We start from the raw sequence: 23,819 nt of genomic DNA, 5'->3' as shown, positions 1-23,819 counted from the left end.
TACATGAAAGCCTCCTTGAAGTTTGAGCACCTGAAGAACTCTCAGACTGCGAGAAACAAGATTCTCTGGTCTGATGAAATACAGATTGAAATGTTTGCCCTCAATTCTAAATCTGGAGGAAGCCAGGCACCGCTCATTACCAGCCCAATACCATCCCAACAGTGGCAGCATCGCGCTGCGGGGGGTTTCTCAGCAGCAGGGACAGGGAGATTGGTCACGATTGATGGAAAGCTGAATGGAGTAAAGTACGGAGATATTCTCAATGAAAACCTGTTCGCCAGCACTCAGGAACTCAGACTGGGCCAAAGGTTCACCTTCCAACATGACAATGACGCTAAGACCACAGCCAAGACAACACAGGAGTGGCTGAGGGACAACTCTGCGAATGTCCTAGAGTGGCTCGGCCAGAGCTGTGACATGAACATCTCTGGAGAGACCTGACTGAGCTTGAGGGAATTTGCTAAGAATTGCAAAAAAATCCCCCAATCCAGGTGTGCGAAGCTTGTTGAGTCATATTCAAAAAGACACGAGGCTGTAATTGATGTCAAAGGTGCTTCAACTAAGTACCGAGTAAAGGGTCTGAATGCTTATGTCAATGTGATATGTCTGTTTTTATTTTCAATAAATTTGCAAACATTTCTAATTTTTTTTTCACTTTGTCATAATGGGGTACTGAGCGTAGATTAATAAGAATAAAAATTAATTTAAACGACTGTAGCATCAGGCTGTAACATAACAAAACTGAGAAAAGTGAAGGGGAGTCTGAATACTTTCTGAATGACCTGTTTGTCATCCATCAACCTCCAACTTCAGTATTTAGATACAGAGATCTCTGTGTAAGATCACAGGGAAAGCTATACCTGTAGTGCTGTTTGCATTAAGAAAACACATTTAAACCATACAAAGTAAATCTTAGAGTCTTTTTAACACTTTGAGGTCTAATATCTAGGCAGCTTCCTACAGAAGAGTGATCATTTTTGAGAAATGCCATAATAAATACTTATATCTGCTAACTTCTCTGCTTGCTTATCTATTGTAAACTTGATTAACTTGTGTGAACTTGTGTTCTGTCCTATTCTTTTAACCATTTAAACTTTGTATATCAAGGCTTATGCAAAAACAAAAACACATGAACTAATAAGCACAAAAATGCTTGGCAAAAATACTTTTCAACAAAACATGCCAAAAAAAACTGACCGAAAATTCCTGATTTACTACAGAAAAGCAAGTAACATGCAAAGAGTAAAGTGTTAACACAGCTATGAGCCTTTTATTGCCACCAATCTGAATGCAGCCCAACCAAACTTCCACAATAACATTTTTAGATAAGTAAAAATTAAACACAGACATGCTGAAACACACAGTTAAACTGGATATATGCATTCAACACACACTGTCACACAAACTCTCATTCAAAAATGTATGGGGGGAGAGAAGTCACAGTGGAAGTGGCTGTGAATCTCTCCAGGGCTGTCATACTCAATCTTGACACTAGGGGGCACTGAAGGACTTTCTGGAGAAGCAGGGCTGACCTGAGAAGGCAGCAGGGATGCAGCCTTGGTCGGAGTGATCTCCGCTCTGAGACGAGACGGCCGCAGGGTGGACACTGGAGGAAGGATGGTGCTGCTGCTGCTGATGGTTTGAGAGAGCGTGTGTGACGAGCGCTGAGGGTTCACATGTGAGGGCCCATGGGGGAAGAATGAAGGGGGAGGCAGGGTGGAGGAGGGAGGCAGGTGATCCCGAGCACTTCCCAAGCTGGCGGGATAGGTTGAAGGGCATGGAGCACGCTGGTGGCGGGCAGGCTGACTATACATATTAGCCCAGGGATATGACTGGTACGCAGTGATCCCACCTGCACATGACACAGGAAATAAAAAAACAACAATGTGACAATTGGGCCTCATCAGAGGTTACCTGGTTCAGGAGCAGGACCATGATGTCCCTCTTCATTTCTATGATCAGTCCCAACATTGCCCACAATCTTTTCTGATCCCTGAATTGTCTTTTTTATTCTTAAGAGTCTGGTTTCTCTGCATTAAGGTTTTCAAAATGTACTATATTTTTTAATTACAAATGCATAAAAAACTGTATTGCTATACAGTTTTTTTTTTAAAGATCACTGGAATTGCAAGTATTTAGGCTTTAAATAATCCAGGTCTTCAGTCACATTTTGAATCAAAAGCTGCTGAGAGAGAAAGTGCACTGCCTATTGGTTACAGCAATTTAGACTGCATGCATGAGATTGCTTGCATAACTGGTAATTAAGAACAAGAAATGAGTCACATGACTCTAATGATGGATGGATGTCTGTAAGGGGCCAGGAAGTGGGGTACAGCCATTAGGAATGAATGGAAACTGAGGAAAGTTAGTACTTTAAAGCTCTTATTCGACCTGTATGCTGCAATTATCAAATTATCACATTTCTACATTCATCGAGTACAATCCCTACACTTTACAAAAAATTGATTATTTGTCGTTCAACAGATGAACCTGGCATGGAGGCATCAATATCACAAAGAACTTATTCCTGCAGACCTTCTAGCATTGTCTAGCCAGATGAAGAGAGACAAGAGTCTATAGAAGTCTAGTACTGAGCTATGAGGCTAGCTGAGCCCCTTTAACATAGAAAAAGATCCTAATTTTCGTACAAACATACTTTTAATAGAAAGCGATATACTATCAACTGAATAAACCTTGTGGGGTAAGAGACAGAGTTATGATGAGCAGTTCATGAATCTGCCTGTTCTAAGAAATGGCTCTTTAATGTGAGCCACTGTAGCTAGCTCCTGTTTGAGTGCCAGTTTCCTTTCCTCTATCCTTTGTCGTGATTAATCTAAATTTAAAAAGCCAAACTGGTACCAAATGACCAGATCTGAGAGCCAAACAACCAGCTCTACTGATCTAGATCTCTATAAAGAGATGGATTCCTCATCACAACAAGAGAGACTGGACAGACATCAGCTGAGGTAAGATCTAGGGCTGACACCCTTCGCTCAGTTGGTTGGGAGGTTTGTTGATATGCTCTCATCCAACCAAGATTTCTGTTTGTTTGTTTGCTGCGTGCGTGCATGTGAGAATGAAACAACAGAGCGTGCAGCACTCTGTCAGAGCCCGGACTCCCACGGCCTGTTTAATTCACTGGTCAGTAAATACCTAGTATTGTCTGTTTATCATCAGATTAAAATGTTCATGTCAGCATTAGTGTCTGTTACAGACAAGCAGAGAGCAGAAGAGAGCAAAGACAACGTCTCCTGGTCATTAAGTCCTGGCAAGTGAACTTTTCCCCCTTCACCTCAGTAAAAAAACACTGCATGCTGTCTGATTTATGCTCATAAATGACACTGCACAGGCTGGAAAAAGGGCTCCCGTTAATAGTTATCATTGTAAGTTAATATAAACAATAATCTGAGGATATTCTGTAGGCTATATGATTCTTAATAGTTATGCTGTGATCACAGGCATTATGTGGTTAAAGGCAGGTGCTGATGATCATCTCTGAGTCAGCTGTTCTTTTAGTACAACAAAATGAGGTTAAAAACAATTCACAATGCTGCCAGAAGGTTGCAATGAGAAACCTGTCACGGATTAAGCTGACTGTTTTTGTTTCTGTTGTCGACCAAGATTTTTCTTTAGTTGTGTACAGCCCTAGTGAGATCAGAGTTTAATGAGCTAAACCGTGACAAAACTGCACTGCACTGCCTGCTGCCGATTCTGTAAGTCTTTAAAACTTTTTTTGCCTGAATATTTCTTTACTTTCACGACACAGAGTGGCTTAAGAATTAAAAATGTCAATATTTTCACCCTTTAAACACTCGGGATAGTCATAAACTGCTCAAACATGACGTTTAGGTAGCGATCCTCTATGGTGAAATTACTTATTGGGAGTTCTCCACTGCTGTGTGATGAAATCTGAAAAGAACCTATTGAATGTTTAGGGCTTCAGTTTTTAGCTCTGATATCAAAACTATTATCTCCCCATCAATCCATTTTTTAATAGAGTCAATTGAAATTTTACTAACCTGACGTCATAACAACCCTGTGCATGATATCTGTATCAGCAGATATGATTTCTGCTGATATTTAGAACTGATATTTTGGCTAAGGGTTCTTTGCAGATGGCATCATCCAGCAGTGGAGAACACATGTTAGAGAGCAAGTAGTGATTTCTGCGAAGACAAACTACCAAAAAGGCCATGTTCCATATGTTTACGACCATGTCAAGCATTCAAAATGCAAAAATAAAAACATTCTTAATTCTTAAGCTACTTTTGTATCCTGAGTAGTGAAATATTCAGAGAAAGAAGGTATTAAAAAACAGCCAGACATCAGCAGGCAGGAATTAAAAAAGCCTCCTTCTAAAGCCTGGGCAAGCAGTCACACAACAATCGTGTATGATCTGTTTCCACATAGTGGTGTAGTCTGGACCACCAGACCTATGTCAGCTGAAGTCTTTTCCTATTTAGCATCATGCCTTACACCTTAAAGTCTGTTTAAAGCACTGAAATTTGTTGGTTTGTTCATCCTCAGACTTTAAATTGTGTGTTTTAAGGACCAAAGTTTTAGGTTGGAACTACATTTAAATATCTGTATCAGCTAAAATCAATTTATAAATACTGGCATCCTTAATAGAGACCATTTTTATCTCTTATGAAAATACAAAGCTGTGATTGAAAAATGTTTGGATGACTGGACAGAACTTTTTCTGCTTCTTTCATTTTCAATGATAACTCTAAGACTAACTTTCAAACATGAAGGTGAAAAATTAACTAGACTTTAAAAAAAAGTTTTACTTTCTTGTTAGTGGCTCATTTGTCCTGAAGACTGACTTTAATTTAGGGGAGAATTTAGGAGTCTCGAGGCAAAATTTGTTTGTCTGCACAGAGTGTGCTAACTCACTGCAGGGAACTATTTTTTAATCTTGATGATAACTGCTTAGCCTACAGCTCAAAAAAATAAAAAATACACTATCTCAAAATATTAGAATACCACAAACATTGGTTAAAAAAATATTTATGATACAGAAATGTTGACTTTCTGTTAAATTCTGCTCATTTCTCGCTCAGTACTTGGTCAGGGCTCCTTTTCATGAATTGCTGCATCTATGTGACGTGTAATGGAGGCGATCAGTCTGTGGTCTTGCTGGGATGTTGTGAAGCCCAGGTTGCTCTGATAGCAGCCTTCAGCTCGTCTGGATTGTTGAGTCTGGTGTCTCATCTTCTCTTGACATTTCCCCAGAGATTCTCTGTGGGGTTCAGGTCAGACCAGTTGGCTGGCGAATCAAACACAGTAATACCATGGTCAGTAAACCAGTTTCTGGTAGTTTTGGCTTTACTGTGGGCAGGTGAAAAAGGAGATCAGTATCTCCACAAAGCTTCTCAGTAGATGGAGGCATTAGGGGCTCTAAAATCTCCTGGAAGAAGGCTGACAGTATTGACTTTGGACTCGATAAAGACCAGTGGACCAACAGCAGCAGATGACATGGTGACTATGGAAACTGAAAACACTGGACTTCAAGACCTGAAGGATTCTGGGCCTCTCTGATCTTCCTCCAGACTCTAAGACCTTGATTTCCAAATGAAATTCAAAATTTAGTTTCATCTGAAAACAGGACTTTGGAACATTCAGACCACATCGGTCCAGTTCTTTTCTCTTTAGCCCAGATGAAACCCCGATTAACGTCTGTGGTTCAGAATCGGCTCCTCACTAGGAACAGGACACTTGTAGCTCATTCCCTAGACCTGTCCGTAGCCGAAGTTGGCCCACCGACTCAGTCCACTCCTTGTGAAGCTCCCTTAAGTTTTTGAATCTGCTTTGTTTGACAATCCTCTGAAGGCTGAACTCATCAATGTTGGTTGTGCTCCTTTTCTTACCACACTTTTCCCTTTGGTCTACTTTCTATGAATGCTTTAATACAGCCTCTGAGAACAGCCTGCCCTTTCAGCAGTGACTTTCTGTGGCTTACCCTCCTTGTGTTGGATGTCGATATTTTTCTTCTGGACATGTGTCAAGTCAGCAGCCCCCCCCCCCCTTGATTGTGGTTTTGTGGACTGAAAGAGATCATGAAGGCTCAGAAAACCTTTGCAAACTGGACTTTTCCACAATATTCTAGTATTTAGAGATAGTGTATTTTAGATTTTTGTGATTAAAACAAAAAAAAGTATTTAAATGTTTCCCTTTGTATGAGATGAAACCTCAATATATAGAAGGCATATTACCTTGATCACAGGTTTTGAGCAAGCCCATCCGAATGGTCAACTATTCGCCTCAACAGACAATGATTAGTCTGTGATATACACAGCTGTTAGTTGCATCCCTTTTTCTGATAAAACAGCTGCAATAGCTGCATCTATGCAAATCTCTTTCCTGGCTGCCAGTACAGGCTACAACTAAAATACACCCATAGCTACAGATGAAGCTTTGCAAAATGGATCTGCCTAATTACAGACTTTGTATTTGTACATAGCAATCAGCTTTGTAAGGCTGCATTTACTCTACATTTGTTGAAATGAAGGTTCTCATTTTCCTGTATTCTGGTGATTCAAAAAAAGAATATATTATGAATTATTCCAGTCTCTCACCGTGATGACCAGCAGACTGCAGAAGGATTTGTCCTGTACTCTGTGACTGGAAGTAAGTGTGGCCTCCTGTCGAGTAGGTCACCATCCCAGTGGAGTTTCCTCCTGGAGCAAAGGTCAGATAGGAGGTAGGGTTGGAATCTGGAGGGTTGGGGGTGAGGTAGGGGGAGGGGGTGAGGTAGGCCATGCGGGGCAGAGATGCTGTAGGTTGGTGCTGGGGCTGAGTGGATGGGTAGGAGGTCTGTAGCTGGTAGGAGAGCGCATTGCTCTGCTGGCCTGAGGTCAGGTAGTCGAGCTTCTCCCCAAAGTCAAACAGAGAACTGAAAACACAAGGAGATAGCTCTATAAATCTGTGTTTCTCTTGCCCATCTCAAAACTGAAGGAAAAGAAATCACAAGAGAGTAAATGCTGAATAATGCACTGCAAAGCACAGCAGTCACAGTTCTGTCAAAAATCACTAACAACATCATTTTACAGCCTCCACTCTAATCGCTCATATTGGATACATGGCTCCACAGCACAATCTAAAAGGGTCACTCCTATTAATTACAACATTCAAGGGCATCTACATTAAACATAGGACAGCAATTCACCTACAGAGATCAGCAAAATCTGCAGAGAGTTAAAGCAACCACTGACACTTACGAGGTGAGAAAATTTAATTTTATGCAAGCCAGGCAGGCGACAACTGCAGTTTTTATTACACCCACAGAAACAGAAGCACAATGTAGTTTTACACATCACTTTACCAGTGGGGATAATTTCAGGGGCAGATACAGAGCTGCAGTCAACGGTTTAACAGCTTGGGTGCCACAGTTGTCGGATGCTGTTAAAACACGAACACAAGTGGAAATAAATAACTTCCTCGTATGCAGTAACAATGACACTAAGTCTGCAAAAACTGTCCAGTTACGGCAGAGCATTTCAGTTTCATCTGAATCAAACAGCCTATTGGTTTATATTTGCACAGTAACTATAAAAGTGTTCACCCCTTCGATGTTTAACCCTTTAAATGATTGTAGTAATGAATCATTGTCAATATAATTTGGCTTTTTTCACATAAGAAATTTACAAAAGACTCTTTAATGTCAAAGTGAAAACAGATTTCTACAAAGTAATGCCAATAGAAAAAAAATCTGAAATGTAAAGCAAGTGACTGCATAAATATTCACCCCCTTCAAGCCAGTATTTAGTAGAGTCACCTTTGGCTGCAATCACAGTACTGAGTCTGTGCGAATAGGTCTCAATCAGCCTTGCACATCTGGACTCTGCAGTTTTACTCCATTCTTATTTGCTAAACTGCTCAAGCTCTGTCATGTTGCAAAGGGATCATTAATGAACAGCCCTTTTCAAGTCCAGCCACAAATTGTCTACTGGAATGAGGTCTGGGCTTTGACTCGGCCACTCCAGAACATTCACCTTGTTGCCTCTAAACCATTTCTGTGGAGCTTTTGCTGTATTCTTTGGCTCACTGTCTAACTGGAAAATCAATATTTCTCAAGCCATAGTTCTCTTGCAGACTAGATTGTACTTCAGGACTTTCCACATTCATGTAAAGCTCTACAAGCCTTCCATGGCTGGCTGCTGAGAAGCATCCCCACAGCATGATGCTGCCACCACAGTGCTTCACAGTGGGGATGGTGTGTCTGCGGTGATGTGCAGTGTTTGTCTTGTCGGATGGCCAAAAAGCTCCATTTCAGTCTCATCAGACCAAAGAACTTTCTTCCACTTGATCATGGTGTCTCCCACATGCCTTTTGATGAACTCTAGTCCAAAATTAATTTCAACAGTGGCTTTCTTTTTGCCACTACCCCATAAACCTTTGGCTGGTGAAGAACCCAGTCAACAGTTGCTGTATGCAGAGTCTCTCCTATCTCAGCTGCAGAAGCTTGTAAAGCTGGCCTCGAACTACATGATAATCATGCCAATTGCTGGGCTGAATACTTCTGGCCAAAGTCAGTAAAGACCCAATTACAGATGGTTCTTAAGATTATTTTACCAGATTATCCTGTGGTGTCTGGTGTGTTACGCATGACTTCTCTCCCTCTTCAACCTGATGAGAGCTGCCTCAAACTCCGAGATCGGAAAAAATTAAACAAGTTCAATATATACAACCAGAAATCTGGTTGTGTGTGCTGAGCACCAACAGATATGAGAAAACAGCTGAGCAGATACGAGCAGACATTTGATGAGATATAGAGGAATAGTCCATCAGGAAGCAGGACGACTGAAGGAGGAAGGCACGATAGTAAACAACAGCACCATAGGCGGCACTGGCAAATGGGAAGCATAAAGTTGGATGGACATCTGAAACTTGTTGATTTGTGGCAACAAAATGAGCATTTAACAACATGTGCTGTAAAACACACCATAGACAAACTGCTAAGAGAGGAAGTTGGACCGAAATGGCAACTCTAATGGACTTAGCATGTAGCTAACGGCTAACCACAGGAGCTTTTTCCCTCGAAGGTTACGTCTGACTGTGCAAGATTTGGTATTTTGAGAGATGAGGCCAGGCCGAGGCTCTGGTAGTCTGTGACAGGAATCTGTTAATGTGTGGCGTTCTGAGTTGATCCTCTCATTCAACATCACACACTACACGAACAAAAGTGGAAAATCTGTCATTATTTGCCACCATGTGCGGGGTCCCTAACATTGGAAAATTGGATTTTAAAATCTTTATGTGTGGCAGGCTTTACTCCTTCAGAGTAGTCATAGGTGTCATGGTGGCCTCTCTAATTAGTCTCCTTCTTGCACGCTCACTCAGTTTGTGAGGACAGCCTGATCTAGGCAAATTTTCACATGTGCTATATTCCTTCCATTTCTTACTGATGGATTTAACTGAACTCTGGGGATGTTCAGTACCTTGGAAATATTTTTGTGTCCATCCCTGACTTATACTTTTCAATAACTTTTTCTCAGAGTTGTCTTCATTAAATTGACATTATTTTGTAGAATTCTATTTTCACTTTGACATCAAAGAGGGTTTTTGTTGTTAAAAAAGCCAAATTATATTGATATATATATCAATATAATATAATATACATATATATATAGATTGATTTATTCATAAAATCAATCAATGGGTAAAACATCCAAGCCGGTGAATTCTTTAACAGGCCAATATTAAAAAGGTAAATTCTACCAGGCTCACTTCAAATTTTAGTGTTGGCATGATGCTGTTAGTCTTGTATGTGACCCAGATTGTTTGGGGGTGTTTACTCAATAGTTACTGTTACATTTAAAATGTAACTGATGGTGGTAGTTGTTGAAATAGAGGTTGAGGTTGGGGAATGATTAGTTCAAAACCTCTTTATCTCTGAAAGGGAACTAAAATGCAAATAGCAGTTAGCACAGTATGCCCAAATTTCCCAATGACTCGCCGGAGATTTCTGCTGTCATTCACAAAGATTGGAGGTACGTTGTGCTCAAACATTTGAAAGTCTCCAAACAGCAGGACTAGAAAATGCATTCATATTCATCATTATTTTTGTGTTCTCTAGCATTGGGGAGTTTTTGCGCTGTGATACATGATTGTAGTGAAACAAACAAAATGTTGTTCAAAGTAATTACTAACTGAGACTTCTCCCAGCATGGTTTCTAAAATATTACAGAGCGCCAGCTGAATCTGACTCCCCACTATCACTGACACTGTCTGAGGCATCATTAAATCAGTATTTCACAGGATGCCTGCCCGTGTCTGCAGCCTGCCAACTCTCTGTCCTCCTGTCATGTCTTGTAGTCGTTGTCACGGTTCAAATCATCTTCTAGTGTTCATATCACTGTAAGCTGTGTGCTGAGCTGACCTGGTGTCAGTTTGCAGAGGCTGGTTGTCACGATGGGCCCCCTCCAGAGCGTCCAGGAACAGAGGTGGGGTGAGGCTGTTCAGCAGAGGTGCGGTGGGGTTGGCCTGATTGTAAGCCGTTGTAAAAAGGGGGAGGCTGGCTCGTTGTAGAGGGGGAGGGCTGTGCATCGGGCGGGGGCGGTTTTCTGCAAGCCCCCCCTGAGATAAAAGCTGGTGCTGGCCCCCATCTCTCCCTCTGGATTGACCTTGGAGATGAAACAGAGATTAAACCTGGGGATTAAAGTGATACTGTAGTTTGGTTTCTGGGGAATTTTACTGCCTGAGCGTGTGGACTGAAAGTCAACTGAGGTCTGAGGTTACACAAGTATTGTAATTCCTGCTGCATCCAGATAAATCTTCTCTTGAAAAAGGAAAAAATGATCAAAGACTGCTAGCAATACTACATATTGTTATTTATATCATTTAAAGCTTTACACCAAGCTCAAACCAAGTACTTTGGTGAAGTTGTGTCCAAAAATTAAATGACTAATATTCTGATTTTTTTCCCTCAGTTTGACCTTTTTTGGCAGCACCTCTTCTCTGTGGGTATTCAGACCAAAAAAAAAAAGAGCAAGAGTTGAGAAGTTGAGAAGCAACTAAACAAGTAAAATCAGTAACTGTTTTAAGTCAATACACAAAGTGAGACCTCAGAGACTTATGTTAAGATTATGTACCATTTGTGATGTAAAATAATAAGGCTAAGACAAAGTGCACTTCTCATCATTAGAAGGCTATTTTATAAGCGATTTTTTCATTTAATTCCTGAAATACTATCCTAACAGCAACCAATGCTGTAAGGATAAGGTAAGGCCTCTTGCTGAAGTGCCTAATCTCATCAAAAAAATGAAAATATCTGCAGCTTTTGAAGGCTTGTGATAAGTCCATCCTTTTATTTCACCTTGACAGAATTAAATGATTGGACTGGTTATCCAGCCTGTTTACCTGTGCATATTTTCACACACTACCTCTGCTCTCAGTGGGCCTCATTCAACAATATATTCTCAAGATTTTTAAAATGTATTCTGAACGAGATCCTAAGACAAGTTTTAAACCAAGGTTAGACTGCACAATATTTCCATCTGTTACAATGGTCACTACAGTATAATTCATACAGGATGAGTATTACCTGTGGACCACTGATAATTGTGTATTACCGCCTGATGTCAGTGTTTGATGCCGTGCATTTGCATGAGATGTGTAAAGTCTGTGATGAACCCAAATTTACTGACATTTCTGAAGGAAAACATGAAGGTCCTGCATGGCTGCGGCAATGAAACCAGTGAATTTTTACTCCTCAAGTTCATACAAAAAATGCAATGGTGTGCACATTGCGTTCTGCAGGTGACATTTCCAGCATGTGTCAGATACAGACCGTTAACCAGAGCTTCAAATAGATGAGTGGTTCCCAACATGGGGTTGCAAGACACTGACAGGGGGTTGCCAGATGGTTTACAAAAATCCTACAATATCAGTCTGCACATGACTATTCTTGAACCTCCTTCAGGTACAGTGAAGGGTCCACGGTCTCTTGCAGTGTTATTTTGTGGGTCACAGGATGAAAAGTTTGAGAACCCCTGCAACAGACAATGTGTGCTTAGGTGTTTTTTTTCTCTATACATTTTAAGATTTTTTAGATCTGTAGCAATTTGTCCATGACTAATAAACTAGTGAAATATCTCTTTAAAATCTCACATTATTCATCAAAGTTGCGCAGGTCACCTGTGCATATCTGCAGCTGACCAGACAGAGGAAGGGAGAGAAAGTCAAGCATCCCTCCTGTTAACATATAAAAGAGGCGTCTAATGTTAAATATGAACCGCTCCTGTTACTTTTAACAGTTTTATGCAGGTGACGCTGTGAATATTAGTCTGGGCTCTATAAATTTGGGATCGGTACACATCTGCAACAACTGCAACAACCCTTCTCTTGCAAATCAGCTGTCGCAGCCTAACCAATGAATGTTGAGCAATACATCTCAAATCATAAATTATGTAATGCATGAAATGTACAACTAAATAATACTGATATAAGATCAGTGAGCAGGGCAGAAGTGCTATGCATATAAAGAGAGAGTAAATAACATGAAATTAACTCAAAGAGAAGCACTATATATAACCTCGATGTGTCAAAACTTAGTTAACAATCTTTTAATCAGCCTCTATCATTGTTTTCGTTCAGGAATAGCCACACAGGCTGTAAAAATAACATAATTACCACCCTACAGTACAGTGATGCTGATTCGTACAGGAGTAGTATTACCTGTGGAGCTCTCTGTGTGCTAAAACACGCTAGATAATTTGTCCTGGAATTTTTACTTCAGAAATGATAGACACAGTCAATTCGCATGGGATTAAAAACACAGACGACCTGCGCTATTATTACAAACTACCTGAGGTCCCTAGGTAATAGTAGTCCTGTGTGAATAGAGCATAAGTCCAAAGAGCCATAGATTTGCTAGACTAGACTATACCTGGAAGGAAGACTGTAAACAAACACACTGTGTTTACTGAACTACACACAAACTTTCAAGTGATCAACTATGACTTAATAAATGATGGTTATACTTTTGTCCCGATAGTACATGAACAAATCCTAGGTAAGAACATTTTTTGTGAATGTCAGAAACTTAATAAAAAGTGCATAAGAGGGATTATAAAAAAACAAGTTCCTCCTTAGACCAGTTGCTGTATGAGCCCCTAAATGAATGTTTTGGCATTATTAACCCCAAATGTGGTGCATTTTGGTTAAATAAAATTGTTAATACCAGCCTTGGAGTAAAGATTACTAATCCCTGAGCCGTGGATAAGGTGCCATCTGCCTGATGCTTGATCACTAAGACATTCATAAACTAAGCTCATATGGTTTGATTTTACAAACCCTTCCGTTTGAGGAATATGAGCAAGAAACACATCCTGTGTGAAGTAATGCGAGGTTTGTTACCTGGGCTTTTGAAGGTGGTCAGTAGGTTGCTGTAGGAGGGTGGAGTCTGGCTGGACAGGGTGGAGAAAGAATGTGCTGCAGGGGCGAGTGGGGGCAGCTTGGTGGTAAAGTGACTAGAAAAAGAGGGAGCTCCCTTACTAAGCGAAAGAATACACATAATATTGAGCTTGAATATAAGGAATTTGCACCATGTAGAGAAATAGGATCACATACTGTAGAGACAAAATCATAATACCTGCTTGGTGGCAGTGTGGGATTGATCTGATTATGTGTTGGGCTGCTGCTGCATCCAGTTTTACTCTGTCTTTGTTCAATCTTTGCTGTGATGGAGCGCTCCGCCTTTCTCCACTTAGCCCTTCGGTTCTGAAACCAAACCTGAGGCGCCAACACAGATGGAGAAAAGAAAAGGTGAGGAGAAGGACGGGGGTAAAGAAAGAGTCAACACCAAAAAATAAACCCAAGGTAAATCTTTCAGTAGATGTCTGTCTCACCATTATTCTTTGAGGTGTAACACCGACTGAAGCAGCGATAACTTTCCTCTTCTCTGCATCAGGATAGTGGTCCTCCTGGAACAAGGCCTCTAAGTGCTCAAGCTGATCTGCACGCATTCACACATTCACACAACACACTCAAATGCAGGTAATATTTACTTAGTAGTTAGTATACAGTTCTCTTACTGTCTCAATTATGAAAGAAGAGGACCGGGTTGGGTTTAGGGGTGTTGGGGGGTTCTATATATATATATATATATATATATATATATATTTTTTTTTTTTTTTATTCTACTTTTGTCATGCACCTCTCTTTTTTCTGGAAATAAAAAAGTTGAAACATAAATATTTACTTAGTCAAACCTGAAGACACTTCTCCACACTGACAGCACAGTTACCTGTGCTGTAGAGAGTCCGTGTTTTCTTTTTGGGTGCTGGGGGCAGCATGCTGCTGTCCACCGTCTCTAACCCTTGCATAAGGGGGAAGCTAAGCATTCGGCCTCGACCCTTGCTGCCGTAGCGGATGGAGCGCCGGTTGGAGAAGATCTGCGCGATATCCATCTGTTGAGACAAATAACTCAGGATCCAGGATCTCAGTCAAATTCAGTGAAACATTTCCCAAACTGTATGTCTTTTCTTAAACAAACAATTGCTCATTGTCAAGTGTGGAGGTGTAGACCAAAGGCCAACACAATTTTATAAACAAAGAGAAATGCATGTCTTTCACTGGGAAAATAATTATCCATATTTTATAGATGAAGATATTCATTTCTAGTCAGCCTAATCACCTCATGGAAGGAATATGATGCATCTAAACTCATCTTTAACAGATTTACAACTGTTAGGTCTCTGTTCAGTCTCTGACATTAGAAAATGTTTAAAAATCAGTGTAAAGCCAAATATGAATCAGATTCATCATAGTTTAAAACAAAAAAGAGTAAAACCCCACATTTGAGAGATTATTTTCAGAGTGTGTGTGTGTCTTTGTTTTTAAAAAATTACAATTTAAAATAATCATCTTACCAATCAATGGGATAATTGAGCTCAATAATACTAACTTTACCTCTAGAATGATCTCTGTATGAGACCAGGTAACAGATGCAGTGCTATTAAAATTTCATATCACGATAATCATGAACTAAAATATCATCGTTATCAGTATTAACATGGCATCCTACTACCATAATTGGTGGTATGTCTTTGTCAGTTTGCATGCCACACAGTTATTCCAATTGTACAGTGATTCGTCGAGGACTTCTTGGGTGTACTGGTTTGAATAGATGCTGTAAAAAAAAGGAAATATACAGATTTTCTATTAAAAAAAAACAAAATTGTTGCACCTTCCACTTCAGTTTCCCCCGTCCCTATCCACCAGTCACTTCTTCTACATAACACATACGCTCACTCCACCACAGTGCTGAAGAGGAGACAGCCGTCGCTCTTCTGCACACAAACTAAAAGACAGAAACTGAACTGGGCTCATGACTCTGGTTTTCTTTGTAACTGATAGAGAAAGTGACAGAGCTGGAAAACAACTGGACTTTGTTGAAACACACCTACAGGGAAACATATTTGGCATGTCTGGATGTGACGATACACCTGCTCCCCAATCCCTGACTAAAATAAGCACTCTTTGAAGCACATCTTAATGCTCATATTAAACAAGATAACACAGGAGACGTGTCACACGTTGGTGCTAGAAATAATGGGCTTGGCTTATTTGCTGTTATGAGTCAGTTGTAGCTGGTGGTTCTGCATAAACATGTTTGCATATGTGTTAGTCTCTGTGCAGCCAAACAGTGTGTTGCTTTGTTAAAGCTCCACAACAAAGTGCATGCTCTAAAACTTCAAAGAAGTCAAATGAATAATCACTGCAAACTGAAGGCTGAAGGCTTCAATAGAGTAAAGTTGAACCTACTGTCTGTTGCTCCAGTTTTATATGGCACCAAACTTTCCAGAGATCAGGAAACATTTCCACCTCTGTATGACTTTAAAATAAATTGTGTGTAAATAAAGTCAGTGAATATTGCTTTGACATTGGTATTTCTAAGCCATAACCAGGAGTTAAATCAGAGACTCCCAGATGTGTTTTAATCCATGTCAGTGTTAGTTTTGTCATCTAAAGCTTTGGTACCAGATTCAGGCAAGATATTAAATGTTTAGACTTAAAGTTAAGACTAAAATGTGAGGACTTTTAATTGACTAAAACTAGACCAAAAGGTTTTTGGGTTTTCGTAGACTAAAACTATAAAGGGTATAAAATTGATTAAATGTGACTAAAACTAAAAGACATTTAGTATAAAGACTAAGACTGACTAAAATCAAAAACAGCAGTCAAAATGAACACACTGATCCATGTGTGGCACTGTTTTGTATGATGAGGATGTGAGGGTTGTGCTTTTTTCTGAGAATTTTCTTTCCTTTAGGGAGGAAACTTTGTCAAGGTGTTGCTAAAGTCAACACACTGATATCATCATTTCTTAAATTAAAAACACTGTTTTTATGAATATCTGACATGAACTGTCATAACTGAATGCGGGTGGAATTGGACAGTAAAATGTGTTTTAAAAATTAACTAAAAGATGAATATGAACTCTTAAAAGCAGGATATTATTAATGTTTCTGCAACAGTAATAGTTTTAAAGTCATAGTCATTCTCATGAATTCTGTGTTTGAATGGAAAGTATTGGCTGGGTGACATTCTTGCAGAGGAAAAGGTTGTAGGTATCAAACTGTGCTTCACTTTTTCTTCTGTTTACTTGATATGAAATTTACTGTAGTCAGTGGTGTTTAAGGAGAAGTTGATGTTGGGTGCTGGTGGGTTGTGGGATTTTGCTTGTGGGTGAGTAGGACTCTATGGGGATTAAAATGTTTTCTTTTGAATATCTTGTGTAATGTTGGTTGATGAGAGACCCCAGGAAGACCAGGTGCTACCCTGATAGTAACTAGCTGGGCATCCTTTTAAACACATAAATAAACAGATGAACTTGTCTGTCCATCTCTCTGGGCTCCAACACACAATCACAGTAAGTGATGCACACGATAGAGAGAGCAGACAGCTGTGCCTCCTCCTCTGATGCGTTTTATATCTTCAGTCGACCTGTGGAAGTTTTTTCTGGTTCACCTTAATAAACTGACCTACGTTACTTGCTGTCTGGACATAACTTATAGTGATATCAGAGCACAGTTATCATTAATGGTTATCATGATAATTGGAATATGAATGGTATGATAACCGTGGGGGAATTTTGACACAGTTATCATTAATACCGGTGACTGTTTCATCTCTAGACTGGACCAACCTCCCTGAATCCAACATGATGTAATTACAGGCCAAGCTGAAGCAAAACAGGCATTTTCTTTGATCTAGAAGTTGTTTTGCTGCATACTTTCACTTTGTGAAAGACACCCTTGAGGGCTGAAATCAGCAGACCTGAAATTCATTCCTATTCAAACCCATGACTTTATGTGTGATCATCAGAAAATGGTCCAAATAAAACAGTAATAACTGGTTGGTTTTGTCCATAATCTCATACTTTCAAAATATCCAGCTCAACTTTTTTTTTAAACAAGTACACAGATTAACATTATCAAACTCTATGTGTACTTGTTCCATTACTTTTAATGAAGCTTTGTCGGCCACTCATATCACCTCACATCACTTCACACTGAGCCAAATCCAGGATGCTATTTTCACAGCTGAATCATCAATATTGCAGAAGGCTGTAGGTGTGCATCATTTCATACACATTACACCGTGATTATACATGACAATGAGTTATTATTAGAAAACGGAAAGTCTTAACTGAAGCACGCAAATATATGTCTGCTTCAAGAGGTCAAACCTCTGGTTCTGAAACATTTTTCAACACATAGAACTTTATCTTGTAAATGGCCCTCAGTTTATACAATTTAAATTTCTCTAGCTGAATTTGGTAGAAATGCATTAAAATGAAGATGGGAGATTAAACTGAAATCAAATACACCTGACTAGCCATGGGTTGTTCTTTCAGGACACCACGGATGTTTATATTTTCAAGTAGCTGCCACAAAAGGTGGATATCTAACTAGCCTCACAAAGCAGATAGATTTGCCAGACTCTATGTCTGTCATCAGGGATATCCATTTTGCAGCACTCCAGTCTGAAACATTTGCACCAGAACTGAAAACAAATCTAACCAGTAGGCTGGGCAATTAATCGCAAATTAGATTAAATCGCAATATGACCTGCTGCAATTTACAAATCGCAAAAGTCGCAATATTTCTTTAATACTTTTTTGCAGCAGAGATTTTATGCACATAATGCAAACATTCCCCTTTTTTTTAAGAATAAAAATTCCTGCTTTACGATATGTGTTTTTTAAATTTAATATGTATATGTTTTTCTTATTTAAAAAGTGATTACCAGCCTTGCCTGGTAATCGTGTTTGGTCATTGTTGGTGCAAAAAACCTGCACTCGCACAGGCTGTCTTAGTGTTTATGGCGTTCTCAGTTACCTTCAGTGACCAAAATTCCTTCATGTAAAAAAATCTCCCTGGTTTGGTCACTAGACTTAGTGCTTTTGTCTCAATATGACCTCAGGTCTTAAGAAGCCTTATGCCGTTGTTAGTGCGTACATCTTTGCTAATTAAACACTGTGGCCATTGGGCACCACGAGGGCCAATGCAGGAAAATCCTAACTTAATAGCCAACTCTACATTAACTATAATTCTGTCCAATTTTCCCCATGAACAGCAGAGGCTGGCAAAGCAAATCACCTTTTTTGTGGTTTATGGTTCCAGGCCTCCCCTGAAGTCCTGTGGCACCCCCCAGGGGAGGCTCACCTCACACTTTGAAAACCACTGTCCTAGTATATTATATCTAATATTGTGTTCATTAGATATCTTGTTTGTTTTTATTGAAAAAAATACAAGATAAGGAACAAAAAAATAATTGTATATTAAATTGCAATCACAATTTTGGGGGAAAAAAATTGCAGTTAGATTATTTTTGCTAATCGTTCAGCCCTACTAACCAGTCAGCCTCATATGAGGAGAATGAGGATGTAGCTGTGAGTGGGGGATAGCTGCACTTAAAGCCCATAGCAATGGCTGCCACCAGGGCAGCTGTTAGCTTGGATGTAGATAAAGTATAGCAGCAGTTTTATCAGATCTGGACCACATTTCTTTATGAATTAAAGAGCAAAGAACAGCACTGAAAGCTTTCATGACAGAAAAAGATGTTTTCACTCTTCTGCCAAGTTGCTTTGGCATGAGTTTGAGATCAAGTTGTACTATAAGCTGGTGCATAGATTGGATGCTACCACTGTAGTCTTTAACTCGGATGTAGCTGTTGTATATTGGCATCTTAATCAGATCTCAAACTCATTTCTGTATTAAAATAAAAGCAAAGAGCCACAGTGAAAGCTTGTCTTGGCAGAGAAGTCTGTACAGACCAGGTTAGTACTGAAGCTACATGTCTTTTACCTCATTTTGTCTTGTTGCTCTGATTGACCAGTGACTGACAGAACATTTGTCCAATCAACTTCAGAGAATTTTTTGAGAAGTTGTTCATTAAACTTTATAAGTTGTGTATCAGATCCAGATGTAAATATCTGGAAATAAAAGTTGAAATGTTGATCTCTTGTCTCATATTCATCTGTTGATGTCCAACTCAAAAGTTTTCAGTCGACAGGAAAATAAAGGAATTGGCCTCAGCGTTTCAATACTTTTGGAGGGGGGTGTCTGTCACTCAGATTCCAAGGTCAAGTTCAACAACATCTCTTTTGTCCACCAGCATTTTTCGGGCCCCTAGAGCATTCACAGCACAACCAGGGGCTTGTGGCAACTCTACTCAGATGGTATCCATGCTTACTCCCCACATCCACTCTGTATGCCACCCTAAAGGTGTAGACTTTGTTATTTTTTCAACAGATTATTCCCCTGGTAATATGCAAGGACATCCAGAGCACGATCTTGGTTATGTCAGTTATCTTTTGGCCCAAACACGCCTAAAACTTATACACAGTATTGTACACCCAAGCCAATCGCTGCAGTGGTAGCAGCCGTTGGATACATCTGCTTATAGTGCAATTTAATCCCATCCACAACGACCACAAACTCTTGCTGAGGCAGGTCAAGAGAAAAGCAAAGACATCTCTGCATCATGAAGTGCTTTCAGTGCTGTCCTCTGCTCTTTATTTCATAAAGAAATGTGGTCCAGTTCTCATAAAACTGCTGCTATACTACAGCAACATCTGGGATAATAGCTACACTTGTGGCAGCCACTGTAATCAGCTTCCAGTACAACTAAACTGCATCCATAGCTACCGCTTCATTCTCTTTAAATAACACTGACTGAACCAACCTATTTCCATGTCTAGGTCACTATTATTCACAATTCTGCACGCTGTACCTTTAAATTCACATTTAATGGCAGTCTTAAATAGCTAATGTCAGTATGATAGAAATGGCTTAAATTTACAGATATTGGCCATGACAGCAAGTTAATGTTTTCTTTCAGGTTCTCCTTATTGATTGTCTTTTTGTTCACTGATCAAGCAGGAAGCAGTGAAATAATAGCTGTATTTCAGGCTTAATTATTTTAAAGAGGGTAATTTTCAATAAAGGTGTGTTAGAGAGCCAGTATGAATTAGATCAGGTCTACTGTTGCACTCCTCTAAAATGTGTTGTGGTAACAGGTGATTAGTAAACAGTGTCAGTCTGTTCTAACCTCAAGAGGCTGGGGGCCCTGCTGGGGGACACTGTGAGACAGAAGGGGGCTGTGAGGTCTCTTTGTCCCATGGGGGTGAGGAGGCGCAGGCTGGATGGGGACAGGAGCTTGAGAGGAGTAGAGCAGGGGAACAGGGACTGGTTGGCGATACAGACCAGTCCCCCCGCAGTCCAGATAAACAGGATCAGACAGGTCGCAGGTGTTCATTAATCCAATAGGAGGCTCTGACAGAATCACGCTCCCCTCAGAGCCCATGGCTGACACCTCCTGTATCTGACTCCTCTTTTCCTCCTCTGAAACATCTTTCATATTTCTCCTGTTTCTCACACTCTGAGCCTTACCTCGCCTCTTCCTACTCTTTTTCTTCTCATCTTTTTCTTTCAGATCTTTTGTTTCTTCATCCCGCTGTTTCTCTGCAATTGTTTCCTCGTTGTTCTCTATCGTGTCGCCTTCCATCTGCACCTCCTGCACCTCCTCCGCTCTCGGCCCACTCTCAGGCTTCACCTGCTCCTCCTCTTCTCCCTCTGTTACAGACATCCGTTCCTTTGCTGACATGAAAACTTTACTTTCTGTCTCCCCATCCTTGTCTTCTTTGGACTCCTCTTCGGCCTCTTCATCCTCCCTCTCATTAAACACTTCTTCCTCTCCTCCTTCCCTTCTCTTCCTCACACTGCCTTGGTTGTTTTTTGTGTCCAAATCCTCCAGCTCCTCGCACAGAAGGCTTGAACAGTCTGCAACACAGTGAAGTGAGAGCTGTTATATGTTGTCTGTTATCTGCACTTTCTTGCAATACTAGTTCATCAGAAACCACAGCTAAAAACAAAATCAAATTAAACAAAAGGTCCATTATAAGTGCAAAAAGACTTAACTATTTAAGGCTGGTTTTTACTGTCTAATCTACTGCAAAATGTCAATTGAGGTATTAATCTTTTCATTTTTTAAATGGCAGAAATAAAAAGAAAAGGAAATGCCTACAGCTGAAGCTGACATTTTTCAAAAGCTTATTTTCCATAGCCAACTGGAGCAAAATAAAAAAAAATCTGTTTATCATAGAACTAGAAAAAAATCCTGCAAACCCTCTCACTGAAGAGGCTTAGATAACTGATTGCAGCTTCACTATGTCACTTAAAAAAAGCTTTGTGACCATGTTACATCTAAATGCAGCAAAATACAGGATAGTATGTGGTAAAACAGCGTTTCAGAATGTAAAATGCTGCAAAGGGGAGCTTGAAATCTTGTCTTTGGCAATGCTTTGAAGTGATTTCACATTTCTTGGCAACTCATGACAGGATGTGATGCTATAGCATGAGTATAAATTCATATCAGTTTATCTAACTCCCTCAATTATAGAAGAAAAGGCCCCTGAAGGCAGTAAACATTGATTATCTCACCTCAAACTGAGCCTGCACTGTTAAATAACTTCATAATATAGGAGGTGTTGTGTCTTTCATACTCCATGAGTTATGTGATGACCTGCAGGTCGAAGAAAACCTGATAACGTCATCCTCACGAGGAGCTGCAGCTTATAATGACTTAATTAGTGTCCCAGCTGTGCAGCGCCTCGTGCCACCTCACCTGACCGTTAATTAACTCCGCGCGGCTAGCTGCTGCTAAACTAGCTAACCTGTCCCCACCTACAAACAGCGGGTCGTGAATGTTAATAACAGAGTTTTAAATTGTCTCTGAGGAGCCGAGCAGCGCGGGGAGCTGCACCTCACAGGAAAGATTATGAGCTTAAATACTCCGAGAAAGTTTTCTAAAGTGTGTGACAGGAGGAGTCCAGCTTCGGCAGGTGAACATCACAATAAACCAATAAAACAATTAAAGGTCCTTACCGAAATCTTCTGCTAAATCACAGTCTTCCTCCATGCTCGCAGTCAAAACCAATAAAGTTGGACTTCTAGTCAATTAAGCCTCTAAGGTTCACGAAGCGAACAGCTCCTGAACTGGGGGCTAATGAGCTGGATTGATTGATTACCTCCTTCAGCGGTGTGACAGAGAAGTATCGCGTGAAAGGTAAGCTTAACCAGCCAATCAGCGATCAGAACAGCTCCCATTAAAATCTATAGATCAAGATAGGCCCAATAAGCCTTTTTTTTTATCACTGAAACAAGATTATTTTGTTTTTAACCAACGAAACAATGAAATACTCTTGATATTAGCACTTTATTGTTATGTATTTATTTTTAATTTAGGACGAATATTCGATAAATAGGATAAATTAATCATTATAAGCTAGTTTGTTGACGTGTTTGCAACGTTTGACTAGTTTTAATCCAAACCGAATAACAATAAAAAGCTGTTCAGTAGGGGTTCTCAGCATGTGGGTTGGGGTCCAAAAGTGGGTTGCATGGCTGTTTTCATTGGGTGGAGAAGGAGTGCCTGGTGGAAAAAAAAGTGGCAAAAAAACGTTCACATATCGAAGTCAGAGGTGAAAAAAGTACATGATTATTGTAAAAGTACAGTTACCTTAGTTAAAACTTACTTTTTAAAAAGTAAAAATGCTGGTTTATAAATCTGCCAAAGTAAAAGTGAAAACTATCGAATTTAAGGTTTACTTTAAGTACTGAGGAGCTATGAGGATAACTGTACAGTAAAACCTGATCTTTCCTTATTGGCAATAACAACAAGAGAATAGATCTCCAACCAGGTTGTTCACCTCTTTATTGAAGTAAAGTACACAGCTAACTTGAAAGTTGAAACACTTTATTAGTGTCTATATTGGTCAACACTACATATAGTTTAATTACACAGTTAAGTGTTCAGTATTTTACAATATAACAGCTGCAGTAGCTCTTGAAAATATGTGGTAAAGTTAGTCTCCTCTAGAAAAAAACAAAGCAGAGAGTTAACCTCATAGGAAGGCAGTGCATACTGATGGAGAATATGCACTTTACATCCTTTAGGAACACCTAGGCAAGACATCTAACCCAGCAGATAACTTCACACATGGTGCAAATGTATCTCACATCAGAAACAGAAACAAACATGAGCAAAGGAACCCCAGCAGAGATCACAGAACAACAGGCAACATCCAAACACAACTAAACACATATACAACACACAGGTCTGCCCATAGAGTTGGCTGGGACCCTGTCAAACCATGAAAAAGGGCCCTCCCCAGCTGTGATTTATTTTATTGTGTTGGGTCAGTAGCAATGGTGCTAACATCCTGGATAACAGTGACTTAATTTTGGAGCTGAAAAGTGTGCAAAAAAATATTTAAAGGTTCTGATGCTGGATTGTGTGTGTGTGTG

At 40.0% G+C, this 23,819-nt stretch overlaps 1 protein-coding gene across 3 annotated transcripts; it reads right to left on the bottom strand.

Moving 5' to 3' along the window:
• Positions 1 to 1,243: 1,243 nt before the first annotated feature.
• Positions 1,244 to 22,548, bottom strand: LOC121524573. Of its 3 annotated transcripts, none has more exons than XM_041810018.1 (9): positions 22,398 to 22,548; positions 20,563 to 21,293; positions 14,249 to 14,411; positions 13,851 to 13,957; positions 13,595 to 13,734; positions 13,360 to 13,496; positions 10,382 to 10,625; positions 6,579 to 6,895; positions 1,244 to 1,852 (listed from the first exon to the last, which is right to left on the bottom strand). In XM_041810018.1, the coding sequence occupies exons 1-9, from the start codon at positions 22,429 to 22,431 to the stop codon at positions 1,413 to 1,415; spliced, it is 2,313 nt and encodes a 770-aa protein (XP_041665952.1). In that variant the 5' UTR covers positions 22,432 to 22,548; the 3' UTR covers positions 1,244 to 1,412. The 3 variants fall into 3 exon arrangements, with proteins under 3 accessions (XP_041665952.1, XP_041665954.1, XP_041665955.1); XM_041810020.1 differs by having other exon boundaries at positions 13,360 to 13,472; XM_041810021.1 differs by lacking the exon at positions 22,398 to 22,548 and adding an exon at positions 21,954 to 22,078.
• Positions 22,549 to 23,819: the final 1,271 nt, after the last annotated feature.

The sequence above is a fragment of the Cheilinus undulatus genome, linkage group 16, assembly GCF_018320785.1.
Source record: "Cheilinus undulatus linkage group 16, ASM1832078v1, whole genome shotgun sequence".
Lineage (NCBI taxonomy): Eukaryota > Metazoa > Chordata > Actinopteri > Labriformes > Labridae > Cheilinus > Cheilinus undulatus.
The sequence above is the reverse complement of the archived record's forward strand: the minus strand, read 5'-3'. Positions and strand labels throughout refer to the sequence as shown.